Source organism: Limanda limanda, chromosome 9 (assembly GCF_963576545.1).
Source record: "Limanda limanda chromosome 9, fLimLim1.1, whole genome shotgun sequence".
NCBI classification, from domain to species: Eukaryota; Metazoa; Chordata; class Actinopteri; order Pleuronectiformes; family Pleuronectidae; genus Limanda; species Limanda limanda.
Window position 1 is genome coordinate 26177781 of NC_083644.1, and position 26906 is coordinate 26204686.

General features: G+C 39.1%; 1 protein-coding gene across 1 annotated transcript in view; it reads right to left on the reverse strand.

The window, feature by feature from the left end:
• Positions 1-9223, reverse strand: part of slc1a7b (solute carrier family 1 member 7b) — a 33530-nt gene extending 24307 nt beyond the window's left edge. Inside the window, exon 1 of the mRNA XM_061078270.1 lies at positions 9083-9223. Coding sequence (XP_060934253.1) covers positions 9083-9223 — 141 coding nt within the window. The remainder of the gene's footprint in view (positions 1-9082) is intronic.
• Between the last annotated feature and the right edge of the window lie 17683 nt (positions 9224-26906).

Here is a 26906-nt window from a genome sequence, read left to right on the forward strand (position 1 = left end):
GAACATTAGAAAAATTGTACCCAAGGCCAACTGAAACCTTACAGCTACAATTGGCTAAATTATTAGCAAAACACTTCCATATATAGAGTAACATAAGTATTCATTTGAAGTTTCTGTTCACATGGGGAATGAATGATCAGTATTCACTCTATTTAAAGCATTTTTTTTAAGTCACTAACAAACTGCAGTTTGGTGCTGAGCAATGAGCAGTGAGGTTTAGAAAATACATGCTAAATAAAAATGTTTTAATCCAAAGTAATCGTTTTTGCGAAATGTGTTCCTTTGCAACCACTTTCACCAGTGAAGGGGGTGGAGAACAATAAATGGAGCCAAATTCAGACAAAATCTTGATGAGAAACATTAGAGCAAGCAGTAGTTTTACAGATAAGCTGGGACATGATTTCTCAGAGGGAAATCATGTCCCAGCATGATCTGAAAAAAAAACCCTAAACTGACTCTGCAATAGCTTTAAAAATCGTCAGCGTGTGTCCTGCAAAAGTCCAAAGTTAATCCCTGTGAAAATTGGTAGGATGACGTGAGGAAAACACTTAACAGGCATTACCCAACCAAGTTAGCAATTTTTAGGAATACATATTCAGATAGAGCCTGAAGTATGTCTTACACACTACTACTTTGCCTCTGCAGAAAAGTGTCAGCAACAAACAAAATCATCAACCTTCTCATTCCACAAAATGTCTGTCTGTCTGTATGTGGAATGCAAATCTCGTGAACCGTCTGATCTCATCAACTTCACAATTGGCATGTGTATTTTAAGGGTCAGGGGAAGGGCAGTGTCGCATTTTGGTGCAATTTGGACCTCCACAAATATTAATACAATTTGAAAAAAGAGGCAACAGTCAGTGGGGTGGTGTCCTCTCATTCTAGATCTAACTACAGCAGTGGCCTGCAAGTGGGTCAAACCATGGGTCAAAGTCGTTGGCAGATCATTTCGATAATCTGATGAAGATTGTGTTGATTGCTTAATAGACCTCTGAAATAAATGACATGCAGTGAACGAAAGAATAAAAGCAGTTAAGTCAATCAGTCAAATTTACTACACACGTGAATAAAGCAAATTAAAATATTTGTTGCAGATAAACCATGTGGAATGAACACAACCGTTGACAAACAGCTCTGCAAACAATGGCCAACAGGTGTAGCTCTGTTTGAGGAGGACTCACTAATGACAGGGAATAATGCTTAAGTAGCTCCAGATCATTAACAGGACAAGCAACAGTTCATTTCAAACAGCCACGTTTAGAACAGACACTTTATTAGTCATCTTAAATCAGTTGGCTCACTGGACAACAACTAGGCTATGGCCTTAATTCACCATTTTACTGAATGTGTTTTCCATTCATCCATATCATATGTGTTCATCAGTCTGTCCTGCCTGGTTGTGAAACATGATGCTTTTTGTTGAATTTAATAAAAAGTCTGTCACAATATCAGTTTCTTTTTTTCTTTAATTTTGTCAGATTTCAGGCTAAAGTATGATGGGTTATAATGGCCATGTTGAAGTAGAAGAAAATGTCAACATTAAAGGTTGTAATGTTGAGAGAAAAGTATTTAATTATTTGTGATACTAAAGTATAACTTAACAAGATGCTCCATATTTATTCATTTGAATGCAACCGACCGGCTGATCTTCAAATATTTCCCTTGTTAATTTACACCTAGCTAAAAATTCCAACTTGTTTTCATAAGATTATGATTTTATACTAATAAAATTACAATTTATCTCACAAAATGCGAACTATAATTTCGAAATTCACGAATTTCTTTACTGATTTATCAGTAATTTTATACATTATTTACATAAAACTCAGATTTTGGCATTGAAATTATTTGCAATATCTATGTGCTAATAATGACCATGTAAAAGTTGTGTATTGCATTGAGCTGATGGAAGAAGTGTGAGGTTGGTGATGTCAGAGAGGATAGTGGATTGAGGGGCTGTAGGGCGAAGCTAGAGCATAATGACGGCTAAAGAGCTTTTCTGTGGGGCATTAAGCAGAGAGAGCTTAGTTTGCTGTATAAGAGCAGGATCAGCACTCGCATACAGCAGAGAAGGTTTGTCTCTCCTCTGCTCATCTTGCACTCCTGCATATGAGTTGGTGTGTGTGTGTGTGTGTGTGTGTGTGTGTGTGTGTGTGTGTGTGTGTGTGTGTGTGTGTGTGTGTGTGTGTGTTTGTGTTTTTGTGTGTGTGTTTGTGTGGTTTGTGTGGTTTGTGGCAAGTGCAGATGGATGAATTCAGGGACCTTTCTGTTCATTATTCTCATCTAAACAACACACACCCCTTAAAGTGAGTCTTGTGCTACAAGGCAGTCATTGTGGTCACAAGTGAAACAATTATGGGATATGGTGAACATTACATGTAGACGTAGTGTAACAGTACCGTAAGCACATGTGCATTTACAAGTCAGGGACCCTGTTCAGACCTGGTATTAACATCTGTCCTGAGAGATCTGATCACAAGTGGTCAGCGTTAAATCAGTGTATTTACACCTAACAGTGAAATGTGTCCTGAATATGTCTCCTGTGACCACTACTGATTGGATTGCACTTCCACTACATGCAAAAAAACACATATGCCAGCTGTGTTCCAAAATAACAAACACATATGCCAGTTGTGTTCCAAAAGAACAAATAATGATGTTTAATGTTGTTTGTAAGCGTAGAGAGACAGTGAGTGGATTCAGGTGTATAAATGAATGTGCACAGCTTTGAAGAAAGATTTGACTAAGTCATCTGAGTAGGTTGTTCTTCAAATATGTTCCAATATACATTTGCCTTCAGACAGCAAAATGAATGTCTTCAGGTACATCCCAGACAACTTTCAAAAATGGTAGCATGATAGAACTTAGCTCTGACCACCTGTGATTGGATAACTCAGGATCACACAGGGTCTAACAAAGCATAACACAAACGATAAGTTTGCTGACATTATCTGCCCAATGCCAAAACAAGTAAGGCTGGAATAGTTTTCTCCCTGGTGAGACAGCTGTATGCTTGCTGAGATCAAACCACCTGGTGATGCTGCTGCCTAGAATTCTGACAGGTGGTTTGATCTCAGCAAGCATACAGCTGTCTCACCAGGGAGAAAACTATATGCCAATGAATGTGAATGAAACATGCCTGTCTAGACCCGGCCCTGCTTCATACTCTCAATGAAGCCTCACAAAAAGAGATGAATACACATTTTGAGTCAATACAACTTTCAGGGACAGTCATGAATTGGGTTTCAGATGCAGGCGTCACTCCACACTCACAAGAGAATAGGCAAATGGCTTTCAGAGCTTTCAATGCAGTTTGACCTCAACGGCTTTTGCCAATAACAGCAAACACTTCAGCAAGCAACAGTACAGATCTAATTTGTTTCCAACTTTGTGACAAAATAGGAGCCTTTCAACTCAGTGAAAATCAAGCAAAGGGAGTGTGATGGGAGACGTTTTTTAGGCCCAATTATTCATTGGTTAGGCTTTGAAGTTAATGAATGAATAAAGTTAGGAGTGGATGTATGACACTTGAAATACAAAGTCGGAAACCCTATGCATAGATCAGCAAACTCAATAAACTGCTCTCACATTTTCACAAGGATATATCTTAATATTGAATCGTGATTTTTAGATTATGTTCTTAGTGTATGAAAGCTAACTGAAAGTGGAATCCAATACATGTTTTTCTCTTACATGTGCAAAGTGAAGTAATTCAGGTCATGTCAGTGAACTAAAGATTGTGACTGTAATTATTGGCAGCATCAGCTAGAGAATGTGATTAACAGCAGCTGAAGGAAAAAAAATCTTGGAAGTGGTCCTTGAGTCAAGATCACTTTGTCAAAAGAAGGTCACATAAGGATCATATTAACATGGGAAATGTGCCGGACAAAAAGACCAAAGAGGTGTCATTCTTGAGTGTTTCAATCATTCAAAAAAGGGTTAGTGCCTTCACTAAAACTCCCTCAAACCTACACAAACCTTGCCCGCATTCTTTCAACTATAAAAGTCCTTGAATCGTTGAAGATATTTAATGGAACAAGTTGCCATGGTGCATGCTCATTCAAAATGTGCCTGTCAGAATGTGGCACAGAAATTGACGGATGTTATGATGTTTTTCTGGTGTTTTCAGAAATGGCAGAGGCCATGGAAGCTCATCTTTTGTGGGATGGTGAGTTAACATATTGCATTTTTAGGCATATTCAGTTTCTATTCAGAATTATGTAAAATATCTGAGGAATATGTTAATATTCCAAATGGCCTTATCTTTTCCCTCTGTCACCATGTCTTTGCATTTCCTGCACTATGTTCCTCATTTGTTAGCTTGCTAAACTCTTAGCCTCTGAGACGTCTCGACCATAAACTGTATAAAGATGGACGACATGACAGCTCTAGGAAAGTAAAGCCAAAGTGCCTCGATCGCCACCTGGTGGCTGCCTGCAGTAAAAATCATAAATCTCAATATTAGTGAATGATATATGGACCAAACTAAAAGATACAAAGAATATACTAAAGATTGTTTCTGACATTTAAGGTATTCTTATCAGAATTCTGCATGTTAATGTTTGGTTTAGTTATTTGATGTTATAAAAATGGGGTTAAATGTCATTATTGATTACTGAGAATGACTCGTGATTGGTCAAGTGTTTGTGTTTATGGTGTATCTCTACCAACCTGAAATCAGTACTCTGCAAACTCTGGTTCCAAATGTGCAAGATGGCTTAATTAATATCCATGATATTTTGTCTTCATTTATTGATAGTGGAAGGAAGTGAAGTCGTGTTGTCCATCTTTATATACACTCTACGCTCTAGACACTGACAGTAGTGGTAATATTAACGTCCAAGACACTGTTGCTTATCACAGGTGTTTTTACAACTTAACATAACTTGATGTTTAACAAAAACCAATGTGTAGTCAGTCTCTCTTGTCAAACTTCTATTATTTGTTAACCGCTCAGACGAGAAGGAATATTGATTTTTCTTTGTTATTCTTCTCAAAATAATGTTGAATAATGTTCTAAACACTAAAGCTCAAATATTCTCACGATACAACAGAGATTAGAGAAAAACTCCTGAGAACGGAAAAAGAGATTTCTTCATGAGAAATGTGCTTTTCCTGCTGCCCTGTTTTTCTTACATTTCCCTGACAAATGTGCTATTCCCTATTGTGGGTTGTTTGTCCACTCTTTGTCTGTGTCTGTGACTAACGACTGTTTCATCCCAAAATACTCCACCAGACTGTCAAACAACCTCAGCAGTTGTCATGCCACTGCAGCTCGTCTGTCCAGTACTTGGTTTAGTGTGGTTACTCAGTTTTTTGCCTGACCTGCTCAAATCCTCTGTGTGTGCCTGATCACCTGCCATGCTCTGTTACCTGTTGTTTAAGTCTGGACTCTGGATCAGCTGTCCTCGACTCCCGGTGCTGGCATTCAGCTACCTGCTCTCATTCTAAAACCTTGTTAGATAATAAACCATTCTTACACCTAACATTTTTCTCTCTCATCAATCATCTCTCCATCCCTCAAATTGATCTGCTGTCCCTGTATATGAATGGGATTGGATTGGAGTGGCTGTATCCACAGCCACACAATTAGGATAGATGGTCAAAACCCCTCTGTCTCATCACACATTATATGAATTCACTTTAGGTTCATGCACTCTCACATCAGTATCACGTAAACTTATGCAGTCATAGTAGTTCACAACACAAACAGTCGTTTTTTGGTAAAATTTGTGTTTATTTGTACATTTCTGACACCACAATGTATTCTGTATGAAGCACATACATTTAGTTTACACTGTTTTGTCCCCTTTATTCAGTTTTCCTTGTCTTTGAGTGACCGTGTCTGCTGTGTCAGTTCTTTTTCCTGGTTTTACCAAAATCTGTGGCTGAAGGTGGAGCCTGGTTTAATACAGAGCAAAGGGCCCAGTAAAATTAATAAGACAAAGTACTTCCTCAGCATGGGGGGATGGGGTTTCTTTGATTGAATTTGTATTTGTTGTCTATTTAGTTTTCCCTGAATCATTTCCAAATGGTCTAATCAGCCAGCTCATATGTCTCCCCTTTGACTCATTTGCAAGTCAGTTGGGTAAAGTTAATGTACCGTTTTGTTTGCAGTATTTTTTAGTAGAGTTCTGTTTGGTTGACCTCTTTTAATGGGCACAATTATCTACTTAATTTGCTTATTTTACATTCCTTTGTCTTTGGATACTTTTGGAATAAAATGGAAAAGTAATTATCTGCTTGGTCCCCTGACAGCAGTTGAAACCACCCCCAGAAACTACAACAGTAATAAACAGTGATACTCACTTATTCAAGTCTGGTTTCCACCACCTCCACAGTACACAATCTGCCATGGTAAAAATCACCAATGACCCTTTCATGGCAGCTGATTCCGGACTGTTAACCATTCTCATCCTCCTTGCTCTGAGTGCAGCCTTTGACACGATTTTTCATAATATTCTCCTTGATAGCCTCCCATTGCATCACCAACACACCTTTGGACTGGTTTAAATTATATCTGTCTGGCCGCACTAAGTTCATCCAACTGAAATCTTTCAAATCCCAGCCAATTCCAGTCACTACTGGTGCTCCCCAGTTTTTTTGTACTGGGGCCCCTTCTGTTGATCATCTATTTACTTCCTGTGGTCCATATCTTCCGTAAAAATTTAAATAAATTTCCATTGCTATGCAGATTATACCCAGCTCTACCTGGTCACCAAACCTACCTCTATTATTCAGCCTACCTCCATCTCTGATTGTCTTGCCACATCCAGGTTCTCCTGCACTTCCTCAAAACTTAACATTGATAAAACTGAGTTTCTCCCATGGCAACAAATCCATCTTATCAAAATCAAACAGTTTTCCTTCACCGTTTATAATTCCTCAGGTTAAAGGTCTAGTGTGTAAAATTTAGGTGAAAGGGATCTATATACAGAAATTTCATGAAAAGTAATCCTAGTGATGTTTTCACGTTTGTTTCATCTCAATTATACAAATCGCACCCTAGAATGGGCCTTTTATATTGAAATACTTAATATTTACATCAGGGGAGGTCCTCTCTATGGAGGCTGCCATGTTTCTTGTAGTAGCCCAGAGTAGACCATCTAAACGACATTTGAGTTTTTAGGAAAACTGAAAGTGACCACAGGTCCTCTTTCATTTTTGGAAGGGGAGGGTGAGGTGAGGGGTGTTCAGCTGCAACATGCAACTTCACCACTTTATGACACAAAATTCTACACACTACAAATTTAATCAAGGGTCATCCTTGACCGCACACTTTCTTTCCAAGCTCAATAATGTTACTCGGTCTGCATACTTCCATCTACATAACATTAATCGCCTCCGCCCATCCCTCACACCCATCAGCTCTGCCATTCCTGTTTAAAATGACATACACATTCTGATTGTTTTCTATTTGGCCAACATACATGTTTTAGTCACTGTTCATTTAATTGATCTTATTTGAAACGATGTTCTTTTTGTTGTCCTGTTTTCATCTCTGTCTTGTAAGGTGACCTTGAGTGTTGTGAAAGGCGCCTATAACTAAAATGTGTTATAATTATTATTATGAATCATAATGATGATTCCTTATCAATTATCTAATGACGTATTACACAATCAGAGTTCATTGCTGTGGATGCCTTTTTTTTTTACATAACTTTTACTGTGGTTAAGGATGTGAAAAGTGTTCCCACCATTGACTTTGTGATCGACAAGTTCAGTGTTTTTCCAAATTCAAAACTCAATATAAACAGGATCCAAAATACATTGAATATAACCCATTATAGCTTTAGAAGAATGTCATCCCAAATGATAATTCGACACCATTTCTGCTTTGAGAGCCAGTCCATGTTTAAATCACTGGTGGATGTGGTACAGAGACAAAACAGCACGCAGTCAGGATAAATATCTGTACATGGCTTTTTTTTTAACATGCAGACAATATGTATGGGTGTAGACTACATGACATTTGAGTATTCAATCATACTTATATCAGTTATAAAATGTTTATTGTTTTTCACAATCTTCGCCCCTTTAACTGGGAAATCTGCAGTTGATGGTGTGAGAACCTTCAAATACTATAATCCAGACTTTTGTCATAGATACAGCCATCTCAACTCTCTTGTGTGGAAACTGTGTATGCAGTGTTTATATAAGTTCGTTTTTGAATTGATGTCCACTTTACATTTAGGATCATATTTTTTCATTTTCTTATTTCTCCGAGATATAAGTTAAGTTGTATTATGCCACCTCTGTTATACCAGGCATGCACCTGTACACACACACACACACACACACACACACACACACACACACACACACACACACTCAAATAGATTGAATGTACCTCCCCTCAATCCCATGGGGATGTGGGTGACTATAAATTGAAAGTAAAGGTCCATGGTCTCTGTGTACCTTGACATGCGTCACAATGACAGACACACATATTTGATGTACAATTAAAGAAAGCTTTTGGTTGATTGGATTGTAATCCCCTATTGTGAAAGTAAAGGAATCACAGGCTATTTTTAGGCATATTTGAGAATATGGCAAAGCTTTAGTCAGAGGGGTGAAGGTTGCGTTGTGTTTATGGGGCCCCTTCACAAAGCTGCATGGTGGCTGTATTCAGAGCAATGTGCTGAAGCTGCCACATTATTTTCCCCGTGTATTTAACGTAAGCTTGTCGGTTTGCTCTTAGCCTGGATTTGTGCATTGATGTTTTCTATGCAACTGCCAATAATTAAAAAGCATCACCAGCAATTACACCCAATCCCCCCCAATGAAACACCAATCCAAGCAAAGTTGGGGTTGTGCATTTCTTTTTTGTTGGTCAGAGGGTGTTTAAGAACAGACACTGCTCAATAAATGCTACGAAGTGAAAAGGTTTTGTATTGTATTGTTGCAATTGTTGCAAAATGGAAAATTGATTTAATTTGAAGAAATTTGGATATTTATTAATCTGTTTGGTTGTTGTGTTTGGGAACTTTGGGGTCTCCATTAGAATCTTAACTACAATTAGGATGGAGATAAGAGGTCTATGATAACATACTGTGCAGTCAATGGGAGGAAACAGACTGACCTGCTCTGTGAGGCGCCGTGTCCGCAGGAAGAATCCCAAAAGACACCCGATGACCACAGCCAGCACCGACATGATGAGGAGCCCATTCTGCTTGCAGACATTCTTCACCCTCACCCACACTGCGTCCAAAGCCACGGCCATCGTGAGTCACCTATCCCGTATCCTCTCAGCAACCCATAAATGTGGCCAAGTCTTAAAATCCAGGTGTGAGAATGAAAACAGACAAAAGAAGAGGAAAGAGAAAAAAAACTCCAGGGTGGGATGGGATGTTCTGTGAAATATCCAATCCAGTTTTATAGTACCTTCAGGCTCAGCATCCCTCTCGTCCCGTCGCTGCGGCAATCTGCACTAAGCTAAGAAGATCCTCTCACTTTCCCGACTTTCCCTCCCATCCTGCTCCACCCATCATCGTCCCTGCGAGCGCTGACCCACCACCAGGGGGGTGGAACAGCTGGCGCCCATGTCCTCTGGGGGTTAACATCACCAATCCTGTTAGAGCACTACTGTATTAAACAGGTCTGAAGCTGGATTATAGATCAGTGAACAATTTGACAAAAGGGTAGCAGAGAGAGCTACATCAACAGTAAAGAAAAGGATGCTTTAAAAAACAATCCAACACAGGACATAGTGACTGTGATCATAGCAGCTACATAACAGAACAATCACAGAACATGTATATGTGCCGAGGTCGGATCAAAAGTGAGATTGAACCTAAAGATTACACATAAAGTTACAGGTGTTGACATAGAAACAGATCCCCTTCACATGTCTCCATGTGTGTTACTTTCGACAGCCCAGTACCCTCTGGTTTTTCACCCTTATTGGATTTTTACGATTTTACAAACAACTTCCAAAAGAGTTTCAAAAAGTCTGGTTTCTCTGTATCTTAGTGTGCATGTAAAACAGAGCATTATAGTTTACTTTACACATACTCACTGTTGCTTTGTGTGTATCATCACTTTGGGTTGTGCACCACAAAGGTCTTGGATAAAGTAAAGAAAAACAGGTCAGATCGCTATAAACCAAGATATAAGCAAATAAAAAAGGAGAAGTAGTTACTGTCGCCAAAGGGGATTAAGCTCACTGAGCATGCTTCTTTTCTGGTATTTGACTGATATACCATGAATGAAAACTGTGTCCCCACCTACTGGCCGAGCGTGATTGTTTGTCGCCCTTTTTCTGTTCCCATCTGGACGAAGAAATGTTGTGAAGCGAAGGTCGTATGGACACAGACATATTTTAGAAATTTATGAAAATGCACATGAATGGTCATGTGTTTTCAGGTTTGTTAGTTTGTGTTTGTTGCCGGTTCGTAAATCTTTCCTGTTTCTGCCTATTTGCTTGACTCACTTTTTGAGATGTTCACCTGCGCTGATTCAATGTCTGAAGCTGACTTTAGATAAAGTAAACCTTCTTGTTACGTTACCTGCCCTGCACTCTTACTTGAGTGGCATTCGTGTAATTAGATATTTCCTTTGTGTCTTTTCTTGGAGAACCAAAGGGGGGAGCGAACCTGCAGCATCATTAGCCCTTTTGTTCTCTAACCTGTGTTTTCACTCTTTGATTTAGTATTTGTTTAAAAGTAAAAGTTGACTGCCAGTTTATTTAACAACATTTTCTTCTGCTACATGCAATTTCACTTATGTCTTGGGAGAGGGATCCCTAACCTGTTACTTTCTCTGAGGTATCAATAGGATTTCCCCCTGTTAATAGTTTTTTTTTTTGGTAGTTTCTCCTTACTCTTATTGACAGTTAAGGACAGGGATGTCCAATCTGAAGATATACAATTATTCTACCTTTGTGTTTTAGTAATTCTAATAATACCCCTGTGTTATGGAGTTTTTCTGGAGGCTGGTGAAATGAGAACTCAGGCAGCAGCTGATGTCTCAGGCAGAATATTACAATGTAGACTTGATACATCAAGGAGACCAGAAAGTGAAACAATATACAAACGCTAACGGAGTAGGCTAACATGAGCAATTGTCACCCCCAAGTCTGAAGATGTCTCCCACAGCATCACCATATCTTCTTGTGTCACCCATTCCAACAGCACATCCATGAATGGCTAGAATGATGTTCTATGATCTATGTAATCATCCTATGGGACAGTTAAGCCTAAAATATGCATCCTAAATCACGTTGTGTACTTACATCTTGCCACTGGTGTAATACTAAAAAGAGTTGAAGTTGGTGCTTCTCTTTCTGGGACATCTGAGTTAGATATAAAAGTGAGAGTAGAAAATACAATGCACTGTTGGTTGGCTCATCTGGAGTGGTTGTTTGGCTTTTTTGTAATTTGACAGATTATTGTGTGTGTATATGTATTTTGTTATATTGTTGCCATTGTCTGATATGGATATATCTTCATGTTGTTTTATTAATCATTTTCTACTTCTTTGCCTTCAATGTCCTGTACATGTGTGTCTGTTTTATGTTTTTTTCATCAACCTACCAGGGACTGCAAATGGAAACCAGCCAGCATGGCTAAATCCTGCACATTTAGATGTTGGACATAAGTATGCATGTTAATATACATTGTCCCTTTTAAGCAAATAAAATCAAATATAACCACAGGCTGAATAGTAGGCGAACAACTATGGTCAGATCGTAAACTGACCTCTAACACTGCATTTAAAGAATGAAACACTAGAACAAGAGCATTAATTAAAAAAGAAAACATAAAAGTTAAATATAAAAACTTTCAAGTAAAATAGCAAATGTCAACAGTAATTATTAATTTTTCATATAAAAAAAACAGAATCCGAGATGATCAACAATTATCAAAATGTCAGTTATTTTCAGTATAGTTATACTTTTAACATATTACATCATCAGAGGAGTCCATACATTTGATAAACATCTGTGCTGTTTTCATTCTAGTCATTAAATCAGCGGCTGTCAGACCTGAGATGGCAAATTAACGTAATTGACTGTGTGAAGGATTAGAGAAGTACCACTGATTGGTCCTCTGGGTTATTACTGGAGGCCGAAGACAGACAACGTGCACCAGTTCATTAATTGTAATCCTGAGAATGACAGCTGTGATTTGGATGCTTAACCTTTACTTAATGAAAATAACTCTGAGGTGATTAACGACACAGAGGAAACTTTATTGTTTAAATTTAACCCGAAAGATTCAAAACTCATTCAGTCAGTATTTGATTTCATTAAAATATTTGTTTACTATGTAAGAAATGACACAGATCAGTGCCTACCTCTGTGTCTGGCCTAACACTGAGTTTCTATTTTTGTTAGTATACACAAACTAAAGTCTGATACAAAAGCAAAGGCAAAATTACTTGGGAAACAATTAAGAATTCTGGTAATCAATGTAAAACTGATGAAGTTGGTAGAGCTTCCTCAGCACCATCCACAGCGGATTCATTGTCTTGCAGATAAACAAAAAAAGAAGAAAGTATATGGTTATGCTTTCCCTTCTCCGTTTGTTGGTTGGTCAAGATACTACAAACTTTGCTCGACAAATTTCCACGAAACTTGTTTGAAGGATACGGGGTGAGTCATACAAATTTTAAGCTAATCTGTGCAGTCTTGTATTGTTCGCAATTCAACTGCTGACAGGAAGAGACTGGACAGACTGATTAGGAGGGACACCTCGGTCCTGGAATACCCCCTTGACCCAGTTGAGGTGGAGGGAAAGAGGAGCATGATTGCGAAGCTGTCTTCTCTGATGGAACAACCAGTCCCACCCCCTGCAGGACACCAGCACAGCACTGGGCAGCTCCTTCAGCGACAGACTGATTCACCCTAAGGGTCTGAAGGAGAGGGATCACAGGTCTTTCCTCCTGCAGCAGTAAGACTGTAAAACCAGCTCTGCTCCCAGAAGAAATACATTCACCACCATTATGGACTGCACTTTAACACAATATTCACTTTGCTATACTTATCTGTCTGTGCAATATCAACGGTTCATGTGCTATCCATTCACTGTTCATAACCTCACACTCCATATATTTCTTTCTGTCTTGACACTGTATAAACTATATAATTAAATACTAGTTTAATTACATTAAAAAAATTTCAATATTTCCATAGAATATTTATATTCCTTACACGTAAGTATTGCATGTTACTTGCTGATGTCTTTTTAACTCTTGCCGCTGTAATAAAAGGGGCTAATAAAGGACTATATTATCTTATCTTATCTTTATTTAGTGGAAGAAATGAATTTAGTTAAATGGATTTGTATTTATATAGCGCTTTTCTAGTCTGATGAAGACCACTCAAAGCGCTTTACAGTACAGTTTCACATTCACCCATTCACACACACATTCATACAGTGCATCTACTTGCAGCACTTTGTTATTCTATGGGGGGCTATTTAGGGTTCAGTGTCTTGCCCAAGGACAGTTCGGCATGCAGATGGTTCAGACTGGGGGTCGAACCCCCGACCTTCAGGTTGGAGGACGACCACTCTACCCCTCAGCCACAGCCGCCCTGTTAGCTTTGTCTCCTGTTCTTTCGGTGGAGCGCACGTTGGAAGCTCAGTGTGGTGACATCCAGAGGTTGAAAGTTATTGTGATGCCTCATGTGAAGCCGTTGTGTGACTGTTGATCCAGAAAGTAGTGCAGCTGTGTCCGGTGACAATGAGAAGGATCACCCTCCTCAGCTGCGTGGTTGGGAGGTGGTGTGCATGCATGAGGGCTTTACAATTCAGATGGATTTCATTCAGTAATGTATGTATAAATGCCTCATGAGAATACCCAGGGGATTATCACAATGCATTTGACTGGTCTTCCATAAATATATATATACATGTGCAGTGGCTGTCAGTATGCAGGAGACCCGGTTCCTCACATGCAATCTATTACAGTTTTTCTAATTTTTTGAGCTGTCTGTCACTTTTGTTTATTTGTTAGGGTTTTTACTCTGCCAAGGCCCAACAGTCGCCTTAAACTCCACACTACATCCATCATGTTCATTTGGGCATAGTCCTAAACGATTGAAGATACATAACTGCTGATTTCCTTTCGAATCCATGATCTCAGCTCCATGTTTGTGGTAGTAAGTGGTTTGTTGTCCAATTTGTTACCATACATTGAATATATCTGAACAAAGACACTGCACCATGAAACCAAATTTAAATCTGCTGAATCTGGGTTTCTGTTTGGATCCTCACCAAATAGCAGATATCAGTCCCCTAAATAAGACATCAGGCGCTTGAATTGTTTCTTCAGAAAACTGTGTCTGTTATGCTGCTGACAAACAAACAAGCAAAGAAACAAGGATGAAAACAAAGCCTCCTTGAATGGTAACAACCTTGGAGTGGTTGGACTTTTCCAAACCTCATTCACTTATTAACATTAGTCAATGTAAATACCTTATTTGAAGTTCCAATTCCGTTTTCCTTTTTTTATAATATAATATAATAAATGATTATGTAATATTATAATAAAATGTGACTTTATCGTTAATCATCAAATCTTCTTTTTCTTCTTACTTAAAGTAGTATTCCCTGAGTAACATAGGCTGTCCACGATCCCCCTTCATCCTCCCCTCTTCGGTCAACTTGTTGCCCTGACAACCCATTATCTCGAGTACTTCAATCCAAAAATCTGGTGACTTGTCATTGAAAACAGGGAGCAATACTGAGTAGCTCCTTGGACTTCTGTTTTCTTTGTACTGTGCAATGCTATGTCTCAGCTCTAACTAGCTCTCTATTATGCGCAAATGTGTGCTGAAGCCAGGGCTGTGGTTCTGTGGACAGGAAACAAAACAAAGTGGCTCCGACTGAACCATAAAACAATCTTCTTTCAAAGTAAAACAGGGTGCTTTAATGTGCACCACAATGGTAGACCAGTGGGTGCTCAGCTTTTGAAGTGATCGACAAGCTTTTTCCAGAATTACCTCCTCCTCCTTTAATTAGCTGAGGGATTGAAATCTTTTCATCTCGCTCTTGGAAGAGAACGAATGAGCATATTTTCAGAAATGTCAGATGACAACTTAAAGTCTTTATCAATTGCCAAATCATGTCTCAGGCTAACCTCGGTGCAGCCTGCAGACGGCTTTTTATTTTTAACAATGTTATTATTATTATTATTATTATATTTATTATTATTATTTTGTCGTTTTATTTTTTGCAAAGGTCTTTATGTTCCTTATGACGGTTGGGTCTGCGCTTCTTGTTTTTTTAAGACACATTCTCCTTGTTTGCAGACACAGCCCCGAACTGTTTTGTCTGCCGCACAGATTTTATTTTTTTTATTTATTTATTTCAGTCAGAGTTTTAATCTTCTGTTTGCCCAAAGCTCGATAGATTCAGGTCGCTTTGTCCTTCACAGTCTGTCCTCAGGATGAGACCATGTGTGTGGTAGTGTGTTTTTTTTTTGTTTTATAGCAGTGCAGGGTGTCCTTGGACTGAGAAAGTTCTATAGAAAAATGACGTTGAAGTAATTGAATTCATGATCAAAAGTATTCTAAATTGAAAAAATGAAAGCAAAATGACAGAGTTTTGATTCAGTGTACTATTCCCAATTCAATTCTCATCTACGAATCAAATAGAAGCAAAGATGCAAAGGGTATCATGTGGCATAGGCAAGGCTAGCATGGAACTGTCACCCCTCAATAGCATCATCTTGTTCTTTTGCGTTACATGTGGAGGAATCATGAATGGAGGCGAGCTCTGTGTTGTCTGCGTGTGCCAGGGGAGAGCTGCATATGTGTGAGTAAAGCATGTAGTCGTGCTGGGATCACATGTTTTGCCAGACTCCACGGTCACTAATCCCTCTCTTTTACCAATATTCCCACTCTCTCCGGTTTCATCAGGCAGGGATTACACAGTATTAGACAACTTCCCAGAAGCTGACATGCATTCATTCATTAAAAACCCAAAGGCCGTTGCTCACACGCCTCCAATGCAGCCAAAATGCACCGATTATGCACCGGGCAACTGCGTATGTAATAAACATGGTAGAATGGCTGTAAGGCGGTTCTTTAGATTTATGTAGTAGATATATGGCTGCAACCACTGTGCTGTCCTGTGTGGTGTGTGATTATGTAATGTAGTGATGTCATCAGGGTGGGAGTGGTATCGAGGTTGTAGTTTAGCAAACGGAGCCTGGCCTTTACCTCTGACCAGCAGGCAATCAGTCTGCAGAGCATGATCCTCCAGCTGCTAGCTTCTAACCAATGTTACAGCAGGCTCCATTTTGATTTACTTTTAATATCGTGAATGAACCAGGACTGAACGGGTCAGAGCAATAGAGGAAATTCTGACTCATACACATGAAGGTTGTCGTTTTTTTTCGGTACCAGCTCGGATGGAAACAGGACAGGTTGTTTTGCTTTCCCTCACAAAGCAACATTCACATTGTGCTCAGCTAAGACTCATTAAACATCTGCTTGGGACAGATGTTGTCTCAAGTAAGCTGCAGAGTGGATGATTGACAGGTTTCTCCTTCCATAAGACATCAACATAAAACCCACTGATTGCTGAATGCACACACACACACTCATTTGGCTGAGAATGATCTTTGTTTCTCATTTTCAATCTGGGTAAAATCCTGGAGGTTGTTCTAGAGAATTGTCAACAAATCTAAGTTGAGAAATAGGCCACGCCGCTTCAGAAACCTATTTTATTTAATAACATCTATTTAATCTTAAATCCAAGTGACAAATTAAGTCCCTGTCATCTCTCATGCCCTCTCTTTGGAGAAACAAGATTATGTATTCACAGCCATGGTGGTGGGTCTGTGTAGCTGTATTATAGCACATTTCCTTGAGACTACAAGCTCATAACCGAGTACGACCAACACTGAGAGAAACTTCATTAATTCTAGTCGGAAGACAAACTATGAGGAAATCTGACATGGCAAACCTTTATTTAAAATAAAACTGCACTATATGATTTTACAGTTAGTGTCAATCATTCATTCTGATAAAGTAACATGCCTTTTGGCGGGGTCAGGCCACAGGACTGGCTATCCTCTCCCGAGCTAAGGAATGAGGAAATAATCCTCTGGGGTGCTGAATGCAGCCACGAATAGATCCAGTTAGGATCGATCCAATAGATCCTGTTTCATCACACGCTGCATCCAATGATTAATGATATATTCCTGGGTATAGGGGTTTTAGTCATCCACTTTCCACCGCCATGCTGACACAAATTCTTCTATGGGTTTAGGAAGGGAGAGTATGTTGGAAGGCAATCAGTTAGAAAACGCAGGTTATTGATAAACCATTCACGTATTCTTTGACCACAGTGAAAGAGCACGCTGTCACAAATAACATAAACAGGAAGCTCTGCTTGCTCATGACCTCTCTGCTCTATCTGGGCAAAGAATCCCATATACCTTCAGAGATATTGATGACTTAAAGTAACATGGTTGGACACTTGTTTGTTCAATTTATTTCTTAATCCTGTAGGACTATATAGACATGCCATATATTTTAATTATTAATAACCTTTGGTACAAATAACATTGGAGACAAAAGCTTATTTAGAAAAATAATTTGTCATCATATGGTATTAATTACATCATGATAATGTTACAATGAAATGGCATTGGAAGCAGATTCTTGATCCACTTCATCATTAACATTAAAACCAACAGTGTAACTTGCTCATGTGACATAACTGTTCCATAGGAACTTTCAATTCTGATGCCATTAAACAGCATTCCAGAGTTCCAGAGCTGAGTCATTAACATCATTAATAGTTTTTGATAATATCTTCAAACACTGTGCATGTATCATCAAGGATAGAGTGTGTGAAATCGCTGCAGTTAATGTGACAGGAGATCACTCACAAAATAAAGAAAAACTATTCGCTTTCAAACTTCTCTTTCCAAATAATATCCCAGAGCGGAGGTTAGGTTCCAGTGATGTCTGAAATAATCGGTCTGATTGCTCTAAATATATAAATACTGTGGTGCCACTCCTGCGTGTTGCTGCGTGATGGATGCACGCAAATGGAACGATGAGAAGGAAACAAGTTCAGCGATCACAAAGATGTTTCATCCCATGATGATCAATGATCAGCTGATATAGATTTTGATAGATCTGTGATCTGTGATCTTTGTGCTGAACTGACTCCAGTATCACACAGATCGAACCGAACCATCCCAGTACAAACCCAAGCATATAATAATAAATCAGTTAAATCTTATAGATTGGGAGCATGAAAACTTTTCTGACAGTGTGAAGCGATAATTTGTTTTGCTCCATTCTTTCTATTGTCCTCACTCCCACACACTGTATTATCATCAGCAGCAGCAGAGTATCCGTGTGTGTCACATGAATGCCGTTCCGTTAAATCACTCTTCACCTCCACCTCACTAACAACACCTTGATGTCAGTGTCGGAGAGTTTCGCTTCCACTTCTTATTGCTTGATGCCATGATTAATCCATTAGCCCATTGGTGACGGTCACCAGGACAATTCAATATTCATGAGGCCCCTCGCATTGACCATTTATGGTTGAATGTGGACGTGTACAGGGCGGGATATTAGGCAGATCCAAGTAGGAACGTTTTCCAGGTTTTGTAAATCGGATTTAGTTTTTTTTGCTTACAGTTTTTCTCAGTTGTTAACACACAAAAAGCGAAAATTCCGCACAATTTGCACAACCCTCACTTCATGTACCAATCGCTCGACCCAATTTGGCACTACTTCACAATACCTTATCTGCATTAGACTCTGACTTTTCTTCTTTAGACTCTGATGTCAATTACACATCACCTTGTTGTCAAAACACTACACACAATGTTCAGTTGTTGCACACACTTCTCAAGTAAAATCTCAAAGCATCAACCTACAACACACAAATACTCAAATCTCTAAACATTCAGGTCTGTTGAGCAATTTGCCATCAGGACTGCAGCATAAAAGTGCCTTCAGCCTCTGTTTTGTTTGATGAACAATGGAATACAATAGAATACAGTGTGCTCAGAGTATTTATATTTTGCAGGACTGAAAGAGAACCACACCGTGGAGGAAGAACACGCATTTTCACAGCCGAACAAGAGACTGAAATTGTAGATATGGTTTGTGAGAACAACGCTATCACACTCAGACAAATAAAAACAAGGATCCTGGCTGACCATGTCAGCCTCTCTACATTGGACCGTATTCTTCATAGGAATGCCATGCGGATGAAACAAGTGTACAGGGTTCAATTCGAACGGAACACAGACGCATCAAGGAGTTACGGCGAGAGTTTGTGCTTGTTAGTACCAAACATTCAGCACTGACACATGCATGTATTGTATCAGAGTCATTGTCATTCATATAGTGTGTTCCATTTCGATGATTGTGTTTTCAATTTTGCACTTCAGTGTGCTGTAAATGCTTGGAAGTGTGCAAGCAAATGCTTAGTTGTGTGTATTCAATAAATGGTATGTGTGTGTCATTTGAAAATATGGCTGTGTGTACCAAATGAAAACACGAGTTCCATTTTGTGAACAGTTAAGAGATTTGATGGCAAAGAGTCATCTTGCAAAGGGAGTGTCAGGTTTAGCATTTTGTGTGTGAGGTTTTCAGTTTTCTGTGTGCAGTTTTGAGAAAGCCGTTATTGTTTTGAAAAACGTGTGTTAACAATTGTGAAAAACTGTAAAAACTAGGATCCTGGCTGACCATGCTACATATTTAGAAACGTCCAGACCGTCAGCCTCTCTACATTGGATCGTATTCTTCATAGGAATGCCATGTGGATGAAACAAGTGAACAGGGTCCCATTCAAACAGACCACAGACCTCATCAAGGAGTTACAGCAAGAGTTTGTGCTTGTTAGTACCAAACATTCAGCACTGACACATGCATGTATTGTACCTGTAATCCAATATTGTTGCTTTTCTACAGTGTCTCACTGTAGCCCACTGTGTTGACCTCTCTGTGTCCATACTGTCACTTGCATTCTCATGCTGTCTGTGTCAGCACTGTACTGTTCTCTGTGTGTACCGAAATAAACCTTTTTTTGCTGCATATTTGTGTGCTGTTTTATGTTTGACTATGAAAAAAGTAGGCCTACACTGAGACACTTTACAAAAGGAGAAATGGCTCATTCTCCAGAGTCATTTTCATTCATATGGTGTGTTCCATTTCGATTAATGTGTTTTCAATTTTGCCCTTCAGTGTGCTGTAAATGCTTGGTAGTGTGCAGCAAATGCTTAGTTGTGTGTACTCAATGAATGGTATGTGTGTGTCATTTGAAAATATGGCTGTGTGTACCATATGAAAACACGAGTTCCATCCTGTGAACAGTTAAGAGATTTGATGGCAAAGAGTCATCTTGCAAAGGGAGTGTCAGGTTTAGCATTTTGTGTGTGAGGTTTTCAGTTTTCTGTGTGCAGTTTTGAGAAAGCCGTTATTGTTTTGAAAAATGTGTGTTAACAATTATGAAAAACTGTAAGCCATTTTCGACTTTTGTGTGCACTTCACTTTTATTATGAATCACACACAATGTGAGAGCCCAGATGAGTATTTCATTTAACTAAAATAATTTAAATGTCTGCTATATGAGAAAATAACACAACAGGTGAAACATTTTACAGTTTTTTTCCATCGCTAACGAGCGCTTACCTATACTTAAAATACTTTTTCTAAACTCTTAACACAGACTTACACCTACAAAACACAATTGGCCAAATAGATCATTTTCTTCTCAAAAGCACATTTTGTTAACTATATACTAACTCTTCATTTCAAAATAGAAGACATCTTTCTCTGCACACACTAACTTTACCAAAACACTGGACATCTGACTCAAAATGAAATTATTCTTTCAAAGAATAACTCTTGTTTTCACTTCACAAGGAACATGCAGCCAATCAAAGTACACCAGGTTTCAAAATACTGGCTATTGTGGACATTACAAAACTGCATAGACTTTTATGTTTCAGTTTTACAGGTATTTGTATGCAAAACATGCAATCCACTGTTTTTTATGCCAAATTTTTTGGTTGGGAACTGTACTGTATATCCACATGTAATGTTCACATTCAAAAGCATTCCAGTAAAAAGCGAATCAGTTTTTTTTTCTTTACTGTTTACTACAGGAGGTATAGTAGAAATACTGTTTACAGTATGATACAACAGAAAACGTTTTACAGTATTGTTTAAAGTTAACAAAATATCCATGAACAAAAAGCAACACCAAAAAGCCCAGTAAAAAGGGAGAACTAAAAAAAAGCACAAAATTCCTTTATCTAATCCCTGCGATCTTCAGGGTTAGGCCACAAGTTTTCATCCACATCGCATCTGATGTTATCCAAGGCGATACACCTTGGATAAAACCGCTTGGAATGCCTGATCCACCCTTGACAATCATCAACTGTGATGTCCCTGCAGCCAGCATCCATGGCTTCAAGGAGGGACAACTGGTCATGTGGCTGATGGTCATAGACTTTCCACCTCCATGTAGAAAAGAACTCCTCTATGGGGTTGAGGAAAGGTGAATAGGGTGGAAGAAATAGACAAATCAGTCTTGGGTGGACCTCAAACCATGCTGTAACTGCTTGTGAGTGATGGAAGGCCACGTTGTCCCAGGTGATAACGAAGGTCCTCCTGTTTTCACCCTCCTGATCCTGCTCTGGAACCAGGCGCTGGTGGAGATCATCGAGAAAAGCAAGGAGGCGCTCGGTGTTGTAAGGTCCAACCTGACATTTGTGGAGGAGTGATCCTGCATTTGAAATTGCCGCACACATAGTGATATTTGCCCCTCTCTGTCCAGGAACATCAACATTTCTTCCACGTCGACGCCTTTTGGCCAGATTAAATCCTGCCTCATCCACGTATACGAATTCATGAGGGGCCTGGTTGGCCTCCAATTCCATAACTCTCTGAAACAAAATTTATGTAAATCATGCCATTATAGTACTATATACCATACAGTACTGTAACCTATTACTGAGTAGGTTACCTACTTGAAAAGTGCAAAGCTTATAGAACTGTACATTGAATTGAATATACACACTATACCTGGACATATTGTTGTCGTAGCACCTTGACTCGCTCACTGTTCCTCTCAAAGGGAACAGTGTAGAGCTGTTTCATCCGCACTCTGTGTTTGGACAATGTCCGTGTAATGGTTGCGAGGCTGAGGCTATTGATATTGTGAAATATCTCTTGGTCCTCCAAAATTCTGCTTTGAATCTCATGCAGTTTAATTGCGTTATTTGCAACAACCATATCTACTATGGCAAGCTCTTGTTGATGATTAAGGAGCTTACCTCTTCCCCCAGAGGGAGGAAGACGTTGCATTCTTTTGAGGGACAAAAAAAATCAACATATGCATTACTGTATGGCCTCATTGACATGTCAAGTGAGAATAGAAACAATCCATGTAAAATGCAAACTTACCTGTTGGTTTGTTGAAAGATGCGTATAATTGACGCAACCGTTGACCGCCCCAAATTGGGCTGTGCTCTTTCACCAGCCTCCCTTAGTGAAAGACCGTGGTTTATCACATGGTCAATGATAGTGGCACGAATTCCATCACTCACCACTGCCCTTGTAGCCCTTAGAATGCCACCACCACGCATTCTTATACCTCTACCTTGCCCTCTCCTTAGGCCTGCTCTTCTCCCTGGACCTGCTCCTCTCACTTCTCCTGCTCTTCTCCCTGGGCCCCTTGCTCTAACTCTTCCTCGTCCAGACATCTTTTTCGGTTTCTGTTTCCAAAAACATCACTCCTCAAAGTCCTCCTTTTAGTAATGCCATTGATTCTAAGCCAGAGTGGAATCAGCTGTGGTTGACCCAATATACCCAACATACATCAACTGTGTGTCAATTATTCAATTGTTTGTGATTGTTTGTGATTGGGCGCTGAGATTTATGTTTTAGAACTGATATTACTGTATTACAGAAGCAGAGGTTTTTATACTGTATCTAAGGTTTGGAATATTGTGTTTGCAATTGTGGTATGTTGTGTGTTAACATTTGTAAATAATACAAAAACAATCCATAATTTTGTTTGGAGGTATAGCTTGTCTGTTAAGAAAATGTAAGCATTATATAAATGTGTTCACTGACTGCATATTGTGTGAAAACAACATGAAATGTGTGAATGGTATGGCCACAAAGGACCGATGTTGTGCTAATCGTGTTTAGAGTTTTGAAAATGTGACTACTGTTTAGAAAAACGCTTGTTAGCGACTGAAAAAAACTGTAATGTGTCAGTTTTGTTTAAAGGACCACACCACAAGACATCCCCAGTGTCCCTATAGCCGCTCAGTAGATACAGTTTGTTCATTGTATGAACTACAGTTACAACAGCAACAACATGTGTCCACTGATTCGCTCAATGATCCCTGTGGAATTTTGGTTGTTGCATTACAAGCAGAGCAATATGTTACCCACTATAAATAAGGAAAAATGGTGCAGTTTAAAATATGTGATGTAATGTACAGTGTTTTTAAGATTCATGTAATACTGAATTGAAAACTCAAGTGTACAATTAATTGACCTACACACTGTACTTTAAGTAGCAAATGTCCTGATGCAGAATGCTACCTCTAAGACTTGTACATTTCTATAACTATTATTCTGCTGCACTATTATTACTGACGCTTTTCATGTGTGAACAGCATTTTAATGTTGTAGCTGGCTGGCGTGAACGTTGCTTATAGTTAGTTCCAGTGTACATGAAAACAAGTGTAGTAGTTTAATACATAATGTTGTTAAGGCTCGGTAATGTTAAATGTTCAAACTGAATATTAACAGTATAACCCTCAACCTCTCTTGAAATCCTCGTCGGTGTCTGATACATGTAAGAAACCACTACCGCTACCGAAGGTTCTTTCATGTTTGGAACTCCAGCTTTACCACTTAATCGCACTGATATTATACACACTGAACATTTATTAAGGATCATTCCTGATTAGAGAATGTTTGGTCCAACAAAGGCACATAGAACTAACTCGACAGTGAGATGTCAATGCTGGGCATCACATCATTCTACACCCAGCACAGTCATGTCATATGGGATATTATGTTATATCAAGGCTGGGGACTTAAGATAAGATAAGACAAGATAATATACACTTCATTGATCCACACTGGGTAAATTCAGTTGTTACAGCAGCAGGTCAGAATGAGGTAGACAAGAGAATACAAATTGTATTAATGGTTTGGTTTTTGTTTTGTATTTATGTAGCGCTTTTCTAGTACAGTTTTACATGCACCCATTCACACATACATTCATACAGTGCATCTAATCGCAGCACATAGTTATTCTATGGGGGGCCATTCAGGGTTCAGCATCTTGCCCAAGGACACTTCGGCATGCAGATGGGTCAGACTGGGGATCTAACCGCCGACCTTCAGGTTGGAGGACAACCACTCTACCCCTCAGCCACAGCCGCCCGTATTAATAAGAAGGAAAGAGATTAAAAATATAAAATTTAATAAAGATGTTGAGTACATACATGTACTAGTGGTTTATATTCAAATGTTATTAAGTGAAGTGCAGTGGCCCAGAATGATTGCTTGAGCAAGTACAAAAACGTTTCTACATCAATATGAGGACAAATTGTGATGTGCAGATGACACAAATGTGCGAGAAGTTACATTCACTTAGTGGTTTTTATCTACAATAACAGCTTCTGATACATGAAGGGCCTGACCAACCTCTGCATCCTGATGAGGCTGAGGTCTTTCAACATCTGTAGAAAACTCCTGCTCATGTTCTACCAGTTGCTCATCGCCAGTGTCCTCTTCTCTGCTGTGTTCCATTATGAAGGCAACATGATGAGGAGGGAAGGGAAGCGATTGGATAGGCCTGTGAGGCGAGCTGGTTCTGTGGTTGGCATAGAGCTAGACTCTATTACATCAGTTAAAAAACTGCTGCCCATCATGGACAATGGCATTCACCACCTGTACAACATGTTGACCAAGCAAAGGAGAACAGACGGACTAGGGAAGTCTTTTATCACCCAGGCCAGACAGCTCTTCATCTAAGATGAATGTCGTGGTGGTGGTGGGCATAGCAATAGCCTTAGTTCAGACCTTGAAATGTAAATAAATGAAATTATGATGTATAGTGTTACAATAGCAGTGATGGTCTGACACCCATTATAAAGCTTTTTACTTATTAATCTCATTCCCACTCAGTGTAAGCGTGTGAATAGAATATATATAAGCGCTTTGAGTAGTTCATCAGAGAAGAAAGTCTTGTATAGGTGTTTTCATCACTAAATGGTCCTGACTCGCAGGCACAGATTTGGTTGAGGACATGTTTTCACCAGCGTCAGGGACATCTAGTATAACATTTGTGACTTTCATCAGCGTGAATGAATGCGTGAATCAGTTCATTTCAAATAGGTATTTTTTACATCAAGTTCTACATTTGTGCATCTAATGCACAGACAACACAGCAATTAAATATAATTTTTTTAAATTTAATTTGAAAAAAACTCTAAATGTAACTCTTGAATTTGAAAGCTATTTTTATTATTAGTTTTGTGAACTTTGTTTTTGCCCTCTAAGCACCCTTACTTCCAGCATCCTTGTTGTGTTGCAGGTTCCTGGTTTGGGTGGAGCTGGAGACTATATGTTAATGGTCAGTATTAATATAGCGCTTTTTACTAGTTTTGACGACCACTTTAAGAACCTTGCCATCTATTCACATTTTCACTACTGCAGATCTATTTACTACACTTACTATTTGCACCATTGAGATGAGCCCCCTGCTCAGCACTACACTGAGCTATGATTTGTATATTAATTAAGTCTTCCTTTTTGTTGGTCTTGCATTGAGCTCCTGTCAGCCTTAGTTGAATTTGCTGTTAGAGCATTGCAGAGGTGCTGTCTTGACACTTCCATTTTATTTGGCTCAGGAAACAAATCAGTGTGGAGCCAAATTGACAGAAGGACGACAGATCTTCAGAGCCTCGGGTGAGGTTTTGAGGCACACAGTGGGTTGAGAACCACATTACCCACTGGTTGTTATGCTTTTTTCCCTTATTACATTTCTTCGAATCAATTGTATGCTGACGTTTTAATATTGATTTATATTATTAAAATATATTTCTACTCAGAGAAATAATCATGATTCATTTTTAAGTAAGTTTTGTAAGAAATTACACATTGACTGAAGTAAATGTTTTGCTATCAAACTATTTTTGATGTTTGTGTATTTGTTCAAGTGTATGGAAAAGAAAAGAAAAATTCATAGAATGATTAAGAATTAAGATTAGATAAAAGGTGGCACCCTTAATTGTCAGGATAATTGATAATAAGAGTAGGGACTACATAAAGATTGGTATAATTCATGTAGAAAAACAAGTATGCTGTTTTTTTTATCTCAATTTTTCCCCTCTTTTTCCCAAAGATGCCTTAACATGTGATGACGTGGACGCGCCTGTCAAGCCATAGTAGGGCTGTCACACTTGTAAAATCAATATGACCATAAAACAAAAGACACTTAACATCCTCTGTTGTCAGTAGAGTTCGTGTAGGTGCTTGTAGAACACTGTCATCCGCCTCTCTGAATGGAGGCATGAGAAGCATCTTTTTTCAGTGGAGGACGTGCTACTGCTTCTTCAGCTCACTCTGATGGCTCTCAACAGGACAGAACCAGATGCATGAAATCACCATCATGTACCCTATGTATATTAAAACAGCCTAGAGAGTGGAAGTTAGCGTTCCAAGTGACAACCGTCCATCTATGGAATGTTGGGTTTTTGCCTATGCTTGACAACCAAACACGGAGAGAAGTGATCGTGGACTTCTCTGTGTTGGCGAGTAAGGAATCGAGTGAATCAAATAAGCTCAGTCATATTCCAAATTGCGTTCCTTGGAGTTAATTTAAATATGTACTGCATTACTGCACTTTTGTTCACCAATGTCCCTCTGAGGTGTCCTCCATTTC